At 65.0% G+C, this 11,431-nt stretch overlaps 3 protein-coding genes across 3 annotated transcripts in view; 1 reads left to right on the top strand and 2 right to left on the bottom strand.

Moving 5' to 3' along the window:
• The window catches only part of MNEG_8884 (hypothetical protein), a gene marked incomplete at both ends in the record, with an annotated part of 1,668 nt that extends 953 nt beyond the window's left edge, over nucleotides 1–715 (top strand). Inside the window, one exon of the mRNA XM_014042646.1 lies at nucleotides 256–715. Within this exon, the coding sequence (XP_013898100.1) occupies nucleotides 256–715 (460 nt within the window). The remainder of the gene's footprint in view (nucleotides 1–255) is intronic.
• An 875-nt stretch (nucleotides 716–1,590) lies between these two features.
• MNEG_8883 (WD repeat-containing protein 27) lies at nucleotides 1,591–6,450 on the bottom strand (the record flags this gene model as incomplete). Its single annotated transcript, XM_014042645.1, has 10 exons — nucleotides 1,591–1,842; nucleotides 2,055–2,255; nucleotides 2,470–2,683; nucleotides 3,083–3,259; nucleotides 3,550–3,721; nucleotides 3,993–4,067; nucleotides 5,340–5,574; nucleotides 5,824–5,994; nucleotides 6,258–6,351; nucleotides 6,440–6,450. The coding sequence occupies 10 exons, from the start codon at nucleotides 6,448–6,450 to the stop codon at nucleotides 1,591–1,593; spliced, it is 1,602 nt and encodes a 533-aa protein (XP_013898099.1).
• Nucleotides 6,451–10,393: 3,943 nt separating this feature from the next.
• On the bottom strand, nucleotides 10,394–10,718 carry MNEG_8882 (hypothetical protein; the record flags this gene model as incomplete). The annotated part of the gene is made up of 1 exon (XM_014042644.1): nucleotides 10,394–10,718. A coding segment is annotated over one exon (325 nt), but the record flags the coding sequence as incomplete, so codon positions are not given.
• Nucleotides 10,719–11,431: the final 713 nt, after the last annotated feature.

Genomic DNA, 11,431 nt, shown 5'->3' with positions numbered 1-11,431 from the left:
GGGGGGGGGGGGGGCTGGTTGGGGTGTGCGGACGGAACAACACACTGGGCTGCTCGAGGCGGGCAGGCGCTCCATCATGGGACCGGCCACTCGGCAACAACGAGCGCGCAGGGTCGCCCTCAAAAGTGCTTCAGCTCACACGCTTCCACCGCCCCGCCCTGGCCAGCGTTTGACCGCCCCCTGCCAGGCCGACCCTTGACGCCCCCGCGTGCAACAATCACGACCCTCCGTCCCCCGTTTTCCCGCGCCCCGCAGCGCGCTGCGCGCGCTGGCCCAGACCGTGGAGCTGCTGCTTCACGATGAGGAACAGCACTTTGGCGGGCCCCAGCCACACGCTCATCTATTCGACGCCCGAGAGCAGCAGGCGGAGGCCGGCGCCAGCGCCGGCGCCGACACCGCGCCACAGCAGGATGGGGACGGGCCAGCGGTGCACGACGGGCAGCAGCAGGCGGGGCTGCAGCCGGGAGCTGGGGCGGAGGCGGAGGCGGCATGGCGCGACGGGCAGGCAGAGGCGCAGCCACAGCCGCAGGGCGCGGCGGGCTGCAAGCGCGCCGGCGCGATCGGCTGCCGCATTACCGCGGCCGCGGCGGCGGCTGCGGCGCCATGGCCCTGCGGCAGCGGGGGCGCGCGGGCTGCCCCAGAGGCGGCTCAGGAGCCCGCTGATCTGCAGCAGGGACAGCTGGCGGTGGCTGGCGTGCCTGGAATGGAGGCATAAGCAGTTGCGCTGCAAGCGGCAGGACGCTGGTCCAAGAGTGGGGGCAGGATGCATTTCTTTCGGGGGCTGTAGCGTGGGGCAACCAGTTGAGGCTGGTGAGGGCGTGCCAGGCAGGCAGCATCAGGCGGGGGAGTTTGTGGGATCCGATTGCCGGCAGCAGGGGGAGTGAAGACGATGGGGGTCGCGTCGGTGCAGGTGGGTGGCGTCGGTTGAGTTTTCAAAATCTGACGGGGCGAGCCAGGGGTGCTTGTTGGAGGGATTGGCAGGCAAGCGATGCGCAATGCTCACTTTGCCTGCATTCTGCTGAGGCCGCGGGTGCCCAGCCCTTTCGACGTTCTCATCCAAGCGCGGACTTTAGATCCGGTTCCACAGCGCATGTCTTTGACTCGATTTGACCAGATCACCGAACTTTGACTTTCCGGATCGGCTTTGATCAGAGCGGTGTTGCACGTTCCACTACCGCTTGCATATGCCACGCAACCATGGCGTATGCAGGGCCGTGTGCAGGAGGGGCCCCTCAGCAGTCCCTTTGCGTCGCCCTTCTGCAGTGCAGTGTAAGTTTTGACATCAAAAAAATGAGCGGAGGCTGCACAACATGGTTGGGATCAGCCTGGTAGGACCCTAGCAGCATGCCATGACACGATGTGCATTTTTTTCACCCAGAGTTTCGAACACTGAGAGGGGGCGGCCGCAAACAAACGGATAGAGGTCACAGCTGCGCAGCGAAGAGTTCACAGCTGCGCAGCTAACCTGGCGAGCCCGGGTGCGGCGCTTGTTGGCGGCGCGCCACGCACTACCCATCCCCCGCCCCCGCCACTCGCCCCAGCGAACACCGAGCGGCCGACCGGGCACACGGGCGACAAGGAGCGGCCCGCTCAGGGGCGGAACCACGAGACAGACCCATCCTGGAACCCGACCGCCGCCTGCGGCCGCAGCGGATTAAATGCGACGCACAGCGCCGCCCCCCTGGCCCCGCCGCCGCCGCCCCCGGCGCCGGCGCCATCGGGGCCCGCCTCCAGGGTAGACAGCAGGGCGCCCTGCCTGATGTCGTACAGGGCGGCCCCGCGGCCCTCAGACCCCACGGCCAGGAAGCGCATGCAGGGGGACAGCGCCAGGCCCACGTGCAGCTGCGCGTACGCGGGGCCGGGGGCAGAGCAAGGCGGGGGACGCGGCGTCGCACGCGCTGGCGCTTGCGGCTTGTGAAGCTGATGCTCGGCCGCTCGCTGCCGGCAAGGACAAACGCAGGAGCAAGGCAGCTATACTGTATATACCTACGGGCGAGCGTGCACTGCTTTGAATGACCCCAACAACGGCTGCATTCCAGCCCCACGACCCCCACCTGCGTATTCCTGTGGCCCCCCGAGAAGCGCCGCGCGCAGCGGCCGCCGGCCCGCAGGTCCCAGAGTTTTGCAGCGCGGTCCGTTGCGGCGGTGGCGAACAGCTCGAAGGACTCCCGGCCGACGGCGGCGAAGGGGGAGCCGGGGGGCTGGGCAACGGCGTGCGGGGCGCGGGCGTGGGCGTCCGGGATGCGTAGTGCCACCTGGGGGTGGAGGCGCCACAGGGAGGTGCTCAATCGAATCATGAGGTATAGATGCAACGTGCACGCCACCCATAGACAGTTGCAACAAACAAGCACGGAAACATGCACGTGCAGGCACGCACGCACGCACGCGCACACACGCACGCACGCACGCACGCACGCACGCGCACGCACGCACACACACACACACACGCGCGCGCGCGCCCCACATCACCTTCATCTCTCCTACGTCCAGCACCTCCACGCTCCTGTCACTCCCGCACAGCAGCGCCAGCGGTGACAAGCAGCAATTGAGGCAGGATGCTGCCAAAATCGACTGCGCGGCGCTCGAATACGAAGCGGCCAGGGACGTGCGGCCGCGCGGCTGCTGGCTCGTGGCCCCGGGAAGTGCAGGTTGCTTGCCGTCGCCGCCATCTGGCAGGTCGTACCTGGGGGCGGCGGGCATTTGATGGCATCATACCGCGATGATAGCGGGCCGGATGCGCATCATGAGTTAAGCCACTCAGTAATTAGCACCCCAGAGTATGCTGTTAATTGCACATCCTGCTGGCACCCGGGTCACCCTCGTACAGCCTAAGGCATCACAAATCTTTGTGGCGCCGCCACCGTCACCATCACCACGAACGATCGAAGCACGTTGCCAGGCGTACTCTACACACTCACTAAACAATGTGGGTGGAGGCAGCGCCACCACAGGGTCCTACCCCGCGATCACCAGCACAGCATGAACCCAATCACTGGCCTGCCAGCCACTGTACAATTGCTTGCAGCACAGCCAACAATAATTCGCACCCTCGCACCAGAAAGATCTCACGACGCCGGCGCACCTAAAAATATGGAGTTTGTTCGACGTCGCCACCAGCACCCGCGCGTCCATCCAGAAGAAGCGCGCCGCAGTGACTTTTGACACAAAACCCGCGGTCCTGGCCGCGCCCCCGCCCTGCCGGTCCCCGGTGATCGCGATCAGAGGGGCGGGCTGATTCGCCGCCCACATCCGCGCGGTCCTGGCAACGCGCGGGGAAGGGGGTGTGGAGTAAGAGAGCGTCAGTTGGGAGTGAAGCCGTGATTCAGGATACTAGATGTCATGACAGCCAGCTCCACACTGCTGCTGCAGACAGCAGTCTAGTGCCACACTAAACTGCTGCAGGAGCGCTCGTTCCTAGGAGCTAAAACCCTAAAACCCTGAAACCCTAAAACCCTGCTCCCAACGACAGCATCTCGCCCGCCAGCCAGCAGGCCTCTGCCTGCCGCTCGACTGGTGGTGTCAGTAATGCAGCGAGGCCTCGCCTCCCACCTGTCAGCCGAGCTGGTGAGCAGGTGGCCGCCCCCGTGGCTCCAGTCGACGCCCGTGAGGGGGCCGTCGTGCCCGATGAAGGTGCAGCCGGCGCCCTTGTGGCGGCTGGTGGGCAGCAGCAGGCAGCGGGCGGTCTTGTCCGAGGAAGCCGTGACGAGGCGGGAGCCGTCGCCTGCGCGAGTGCGGCGCAGGCCGGCCGTCGGCGGGACATGACCAAAGTGATGCGGTCATGCATTTTTCAATTGCATGCCTCTGCCATAGCTGGACAAGATAGTCGGCCTGGATATATATACATTTTCCCTGGAGGAGTCAGCAAGAGTTGGCCAGCGGTTTCCACGGGGTTTGCGTGACGTGACAATAACCAGTGTGTGCCACGCCATGCACCCCATTTCTCATCCCGAGGCCGGCAGTACCACCCACCCACGGCCCACCCACTGGCGCACCCGAGAACGCCAGGCGGACAACGCTGCTGTTGTGCAAGGCCGCCCCGCCCGGCAGCTGAGCGTCCGACTGGTGGGCTGTGGGCGGGGCGCCGTCCAAAGGGTATGAACAGCGCTCCGCCAGCCGCCGGGCGGCGAGGCTCTGCGGCGCCTGGGGCGCGGCCACCTTTGCGTGCAGGATTTGGTGGGCTAGCTAAGGCAGCTGCGTTGTGGCAACAGCACACGGCGTTATGTGAGTGGTACAGTATGACGAGCGATCAAGCGCTGCCCGAGTCTCATTGCACATACAGCACCCTCGCACCTTGACTGGCGCAGGCTTTGACTGCCCAAGCTTCACCTGCGGCTGCACAAAGCCGTAGCCGCTGCTCTTGACTGCTCGTTTGGCACCTGTGGCTGCTGGCTGCTGCCTCTTGGGTTTGGTGGCTGGCGTGCGGCCTGCCTGGCTGCTGCCCGCCGGCGCCCCACCCCTGCCCGCCAGCTCGCCGCCAGCCGCGCTTCGCCCGGCGCCGCAGCGGCCAGCAGTGCCGGCGGGCTGGCCGGCGCCGCGGCAGCCGCGGCAGGCCCCGGCCTCCCACTTGGCCCGGTCGCTGGATTTGGCCGTGATGACGTCATCCGGCTCGCCAACACCTCCGCTGCTGCAATCGTCCTTACTTGGTAAACAGCTGCTGCTACTGCTCCCGCTGCCTTTGCCAGCGACGCTCGCCGGTACCTCGCCGCACGGCGCGGCGCCAGCAGCGCGGATGGCGGCGCCGCCCCCCAGAAGAGGCGAGCCGGGCGGCAGAGGGCGAGATCGAAACACGGACAGCGGCAGCGGCTCCGCCGCCGCAGCTGCCTCGGCCGCCGCTGATATTGTAAACCCCCCGAGCTGCTGCTGAATCTGATCCGCCGCAAAACCTGCCAAATCGCAGCTCACTGGTGCAGCGGCCCCGCAGGGAGCCTCCGCCCTGCAAAGCGGAGCGCCAGGCTCGCCCGTGCTTGCGAGCCCCGGGGGTGCGGGGCTGCCGGCGTCGCGGCCTGCGGGTGCAGCATCGTGCTCCTGCGCCAGTTGCAGCACGACCACTCTTGGGCCAAAGCACTGCGCCACGACGCATGCAGCGGGCCCGCCCTCCAGCGCCCCAAAGCAGACCGCGCCGGCGCAGTTGATGCCTGGCACCGCCACCGCCAGCGCCGCAAGTGCGCGGCACTGCTCGTCGCCGCTCCCGCTGCAGGAGGCCGGCTCAACACGGCGTTCGCCACCGAAAAGGAACGCCTTGGACACTCTCAGCGCGGCGTCTAAAACAATCACGCCGCTCGGCGTCCCAACAAGCAGCTCCGGCAGGTCTTCGAGGGCGCCACCCCTTTGGTGCCCACCCCCTACAAATGCCAGAGCCACAACGCCCGCGCTGCCGCCCGCCGGCACGCCGCCCCGCTCCCCGCTGCAGAGCCGGCCCCGCGCCTCGGCTTGCAGGTGCGCCTGACGCCGCCATGCAGGCTGCGCGGTGATGGTGCGCGTGCGCGCCATGGCGTCCAGCCGGGCGGCCGCAGCGCGGCGCTCCGCGATGGCGGCGTCTGTGATCCGCTGCAGCTCCCTGTCCAAGTCCAGGGACTGCGGGGTTGAAGGCAATGCAATGTTGAGAACAAATTCTCAGGCAGTCCGCACAGCCCACGATGCATCCAGGGACTGCTGTTTGTGGCACCCGCTGGGGTGCGCCTACCAAGCAGCAGCCCGTTGACTGCACACACTTCGCGCACACATGCACGCGCACATAAGCACGCACAAGCGCGCGCGCGCACACAAGCGCGCATGCACGCAAAAAAGCACAGCACGCTGAACCTCCTTGATAAGCTACCGCACCTGCGTGGCACGGCAGGCCGACAGGTCAGACAGGTCAAACAGCCGCACACCCCCGCCGCCGTCGCCGACCGCAAGCCGCCCGTACGCCGCGTCGACGCCCAGCGCCGTGGGCGGCCGCGGCCCCAGCACCGCGCTCTCGTGCAGCACCGAGCCCTCCACGAGGTCCCACACCTGGGGTCACGCACAGCAAGCAGGTCGTGATAGGGTTCAGAGTTTCCGGTTGGTGCGTAGCACATGCATGCACACAAAGTCGGGCTGCACATCTGTCACGCGGTGGTGCCTATCAAGAGTCGCTCTATCTGCCACCCTTGGAATCCCCTGCCAGTTACGTACTGCTCCTGCTAAAACTCAGACGCATGTTTCCCCTGGGGACGCGTCCTGCTCGCACCCATCCACATCCACCGGCGGCCGCCCCAGGCCTGCCGCCCACCAACCTTGAATGTGCAGTCCTCGCTCGCCGACACGACAAAGGCGTCGGCACCCGGCAGGAACGCCAGGGCCGTCACTGGCGCCAGGTGGCCCTCGAGCCTGCCAGGTTGCGGCGGGCGGTGCACCGGCCACGCACACCCCAAGTATCAGTCCTCGCGCACATGCACACACATGCACACTCACTCACACAGACACCATTGTTCTGTCTCCCTCTTTGTCTGTCTGTCTGTGCCTCTCTCATCGAATGTACTTGCCAGAACAGACCAACTACGAGTCACCTGTACAGCTCCTGCGGCTCTGAGACGTCCCAAACGTTGACTGCGCACCCTGTGCCAAACGCCAGCAGCTGCGACGCGCTGTCAAACGCCATCGCGCCCACCTCATCGACGCCGCCCCCGCCAACAAGCTGCGTCGGCGCCACCGTTGCCCTTCGGGGCGCGGGGCGCAGCGCCCTGGGGACCCGGCAGATCGCGGGGTCGGCTGCTGCTGCCCCTGCCGCCGACCCGTAGCACTCTTGCACGACCCACACGGCCACGGCCGGGCCACGGGCGCAGCAGAGCAGCGTTTGGTCCAACCCCAACGCAGCTCGCCGCCGGCCTGTGCGGAGGGGGGATACGAGTTAACGCCTGGCGCAAACCCGCTGATGTGCCAGCTGAGGCAGCATTGATATAGTAATTTTCTATGCGCGTCCGACTGGATCAAGCGTTTGTCCCCCGGAGCGATGGCAGACCTCAGCACGCACCAAGGCGGCCGCGGCCGAGGCAGAGGGCGGTCGCGCCGCTGCCACCGCCGCTGCTGCCGCCGCCGCTGCATGCCGCCGCGCGCAGTGTCACGGGTGGGGAGCTGGGATCTGGCGGGTACCATATTGTGATCTGGTCCCCGTGCGCTGCGGCGGCGTACTCGCCTGCGCGCGATAATGGGGTCGGTGCGAGGTCATGGGGGAGGCGCTGACAGGAGCAGCCTGCAGGGGCTCCTCATGCACGGTTCTGTGAGGTGCAGTTTGTGTCGTGTGCCAGGGGCGCCGAAAAAGGAACCCACCATCGGTGCAGCACAGGTGAGCCCGCGGCGCGGCGTTGATAGAACCCAGGATCTGCATTCCCAGGATTTGTCCTTGCGCGGCACTGCAGCTGTGCGCGGCGCTGCGCGACGGTCAACTCGACGGCGGCAGCGCCGCTGTGTCGCCTGTTGTCAGCGGCTATATCCTGATGCAAACACCATCTGTTATGTCACATCTATCACGTCTCTAATTTCATATGCCGCAGAAAATCCAAGCCCGCGGTCAGATCACCAGCGCTCGCTGGAGGCCCTTACATCGTTTGCTCCAGGAAAATACGTGAATTCAAATCATCGAGATGAGACGACATGGTCTTAGGGCTTGCTTCTTCAGTCACCCAGTACCGTATCATACTGTTTTGAAATCTGTGACGCTCAGGTCAGTGCCCGGGTTTGGCGTGGCGTGATGCCCGGGGCGCCTGGGTGGTCATACAGGTGCTGCCAGTCTTGCATAGCTTTGCGACATGCCTTTTGTGAAGGGTCATGTCTTGCATGATCAGGTTGCACTGCATGATGTATCATACCAGCTTTACATCAGACATGCTGACTGTTGTGTGGACGTCCCAGATGAGATGCGATCCAAGATCGCACCGGAGGCTCTCAACGTCGTTACATTTCTAATTTCCGTTACAGAACCGCACAGGACTCGCTTGCAAACATTGTGGGGAGCCGGCCAGAGGGTGGGAGAGGACGGGGAGGTTTAGAACGGGCAGTGGCTGTTTTGTCACTCCGGCAGGCAATTTGTCGCAATGAAACGTGTCGTAACAACCAGGACAGCCCTGCACTTGAAGGTGTGCCCCTCCTCATGCTGGCTCCTCAAAACCAATTCAAAGTGATGACGCACTTAACTGACGGCCACTTGGCCTGTTTGGCGCCTGACTGGTGTGCATGCGGTCATGCACGGCACGGTCAACATGTCGGTCAACCCTGTCGGGGAGCTCCTGCCTTCAAGGACCCACTTGCTGCCTGCTGTTACCAAATATTGATGCACTTCGAGCTCTTCTTTTGCAGCTCTGCACGCCTGGAATGAACCTACCATGGAAAACAGTATGCAGGTCGCTTGCTGGGTCGATCATCACGATCAAATAGCGCACATCTACGCAAACGGCATTCATACCACTATTTTTAGGTCATCATTGAAGGTAATACGGTATTGTTTCCCCGCCCACTCAAGAACTTTTCTTTTCGCCTAGCACCGTTTTCGCAGGCTTGCGGGAAGGTCGGGGCATGCTGTTGGCAGGGATCAACCTCAGTAGGCCTGTATGACATTGCAACGCACGATCTACTATATGCTTGGTGTTCCCGCGTCCGCGCCGCACTGCCTCGCACCCCCTGCTGCAGGCGCTGCATCTCCGGGTCAAAGGGCGGCGCGCTGTTGGGACTGGGGGTGCGCTCCCAGTTCCCCGCGCTGCTCGCACAGCGGCGACCTGGCGGCCCGCTAACCAGGGGCCCCGTATGGGGTGGCCTCAAGCGGAGGGGTTCTTTGTGTGTGAAATATCCCGGGAACCTCTCCAGTGGCACCGCTTAATGTGGTCGCCACAGCTACCCTGGCGATGCCGGGGGGGCGGGCTGAGCGCCGCACGCAACGCTACAGTACCTGTACCGTTGCGTGCGGGCCGCACTGATTTTTGGGGCCCAAGCAGCACACCTCCACGCGGTGGGCCCTGGCACTGGCTGCGGACCCACATCCCAGCTACCAGGATGCTGCAATCTGCCAGGGGACCAACCCCTTTGCCTGAGTCTGAGCTGGCTGCAAGGCCTGCATATTGACGTGTAAAACACCTCAAAATCAGATTGTCTGCTGAGGTTCAGGCTGCGTTCTCGCGCAAGGGCGTTCCAAGGTGCCCCCAGTGTGCCCCCAAGTAGCCGCAAAGGGGGCCGAAGGTGCCGTTTTGCAGCATGGCGCATTGTCAGGTACGACCACACCAGCCCGCTGTGGTCGTGCCTCCCTGGCAGCCCTTGCTTGCAAATAGCCCTTCACACAGCGTGGACACACGAAAGCCCAAGCTGGCCGCTGGCGGGTCAGGCCGTACGCCGACAGAGATGCGCCAGGCAGCGAAGGGGGGCAGGAGTGCGAGTTACCCAATTAAACAGAACAGCACGAAGTGGTTATGATGGTGTAAGCAGGTATGCCCATAATCGTTTTCAACAGGGTTTTTCAAGTACGAACGCTTTGCAAAATGTGACGCAGGCAGCATGCACAACGGTTGTACAGAATCAGGGTGTACTGATGACATCATGCTTTGCAGGCACACGCGCGCACTACATCACATCACATCCCGCTTTGCCAGCAGCGAGGATGAACCCTTGTGTAAAGGTCAATGAAAAACCTGGCTTTCCAAGGGAAGCAGCGCCCTCATCTAGCTGTATGCCCAGAGGAGAAAGCGGGTGGGGCCAAGCTGAGAATCAGTGACAGGGCGCCCGCATGCTACGCAGCAGAGCCCAGCAGGCCTGTGCCCAAGCGGTTAGAGCAGCGGCGGTCTTCTTGAACGGGGACGCCTATCCCAATGGCAGCACAGCCTCACCTCACAACCCCAAAATGGGAGACGCACGGGCGCCCCACAGCGTGCGGGCCAGGGGCAGCGCTCCACACCACCAGGTTGGGCAGCCAGGCGTGTGTCATGAGTCGTTGCAAAGCGTGATGCGCTGCAACCTGGCCCAATGGGCGCAGCCTCTTGACATGAAGCTAGCAGGCAACGGGACGCTCCGCACATTGGCTGTAGATGCGACTACTGCTATGTGTGACAGTCGCACTGGCGCACACCCAGCATGCGCCGCAGGCCGACGTCATGACAGGTGTTCAACCGCTTGACCTGACCATTTGAAAAGCGCCCGTGGCGCACCGCAAAAAATACAAATGGAAGGGAGCATGTCATGTCAACAGCAGGCTGGAGACCGGGACCCACCCCAAACACGTGCGTGGGTTTAACCCTTACATGCCAGAGATACACGAGGCGGCAGCTACCTTGCCGATACGCGCACACATGCACACGAAAACACATTGAAGCGTGTGCAGCTGTCTCGCGGACAGACGCGGCAGGGAGCAGCACGATGCGCGGGTGATGTATCACTGAAACCAACCCCGCCGTCACCGCCTCCCGCCGCGGCGGCCGCCCCGCCCCCGCTGCTGCCGCCGCGCCGGCCCAGCCGCGTCCGGCTGCCGCGGCGCGGCCGGCGCGGCGCCCCCGCGGCACATGCACGGGTTGGCGGGCACCTGGAAGATGTCCGTCCCTTGGCGACCCAAGGTGCACGCATAGTTGTTCGTGTATTCCAGCACAACCAGGCCGTCCCCACAATCAGGGTCTCCGAAAACCTCCGACGCCGGCCCCGCCTGAAGCGCGTGCCTCTCGCGGGTGGCCAGGCGGCGGGTCTCGTGGACCCACACATCGCGCGGCCTGACCTTGTGCCACGAGCTGCAGGAGGCACACCAACGCCAGTGGACGTCGCTGCGTGCGAGCGTGTGTGTGTGTGTGTGCGTGTGTGTGTGTGTGTGTGTGTGTGTGTGCGCGCGTGTGTGCGCGTGTGTGTGCGCGCGCGCGCGTAAATCGGCAGCGTCGTTGCGAGAGAGGGAAGGTGCCTGCGGACGTGTCCTGTGCGGGGCTGCTGCGGCCGGCCCGGGCACGCACTGCCCTCAAAATCGAGCCAACGCCCGGCCCCGTGCCCCCGCAGCCGCAACCCTAGGCCCTGCCCCGTTTCCTTGGAGACACGCGGCGCCCTGCAGCGGGCCGGCGCGCCACTCACAAGTGCACCGTAGCCAGGTGCTCGCCATCAGCGCAGTCGCAGGGCACGTGCACCACCTCGGTCATTTGCCCGTCGTCGTCTTCGTAGTCATCTGAGTCATCGCCGTCGCCCGATGTTGCGGCGAGGGCGGCGTCGTAGGCGGTGCGCTGCGTGCTCAGCGCCTCGTACGCCTGCAGATGGCAAGGGATGAGCGGCCGCGGCGGGCGGCCGAGGGGCGGGGCAGCCGTCGGTGCGGCTGCTGAAGGGACGCCCTGCGCAGGGTCGGGCGCCCTCCAGCCGAGAGCACTCCGAGCTCGAAAACGCGGCGCGTGAAGCGCACCTCCGACCGCGGGCGCGACCCCGCGCGCCCTTACGAGGCCCCGCAGCCGAGCCGCCCCTCCCCCGC

This window comes from Monoraphidium neglectum (genome assembly GCF_000611645.1).
Source record: "Monoraphidium neglectum strain SAG 48.87 unplaced genomic scaffold scaffold01745, whole genome shotgun sequence".
Taxonomy (NCBI): Eukaryota; Viridiplantae; Chlorophyta; class Chlorophyceae; order Sphaeropleales; family Selenastraceae; genus Monoraphidium; species Monoraphidium neglectum.
This window is presented reverse-complemented; position numbering and strand designations above follow the sequence as displayed.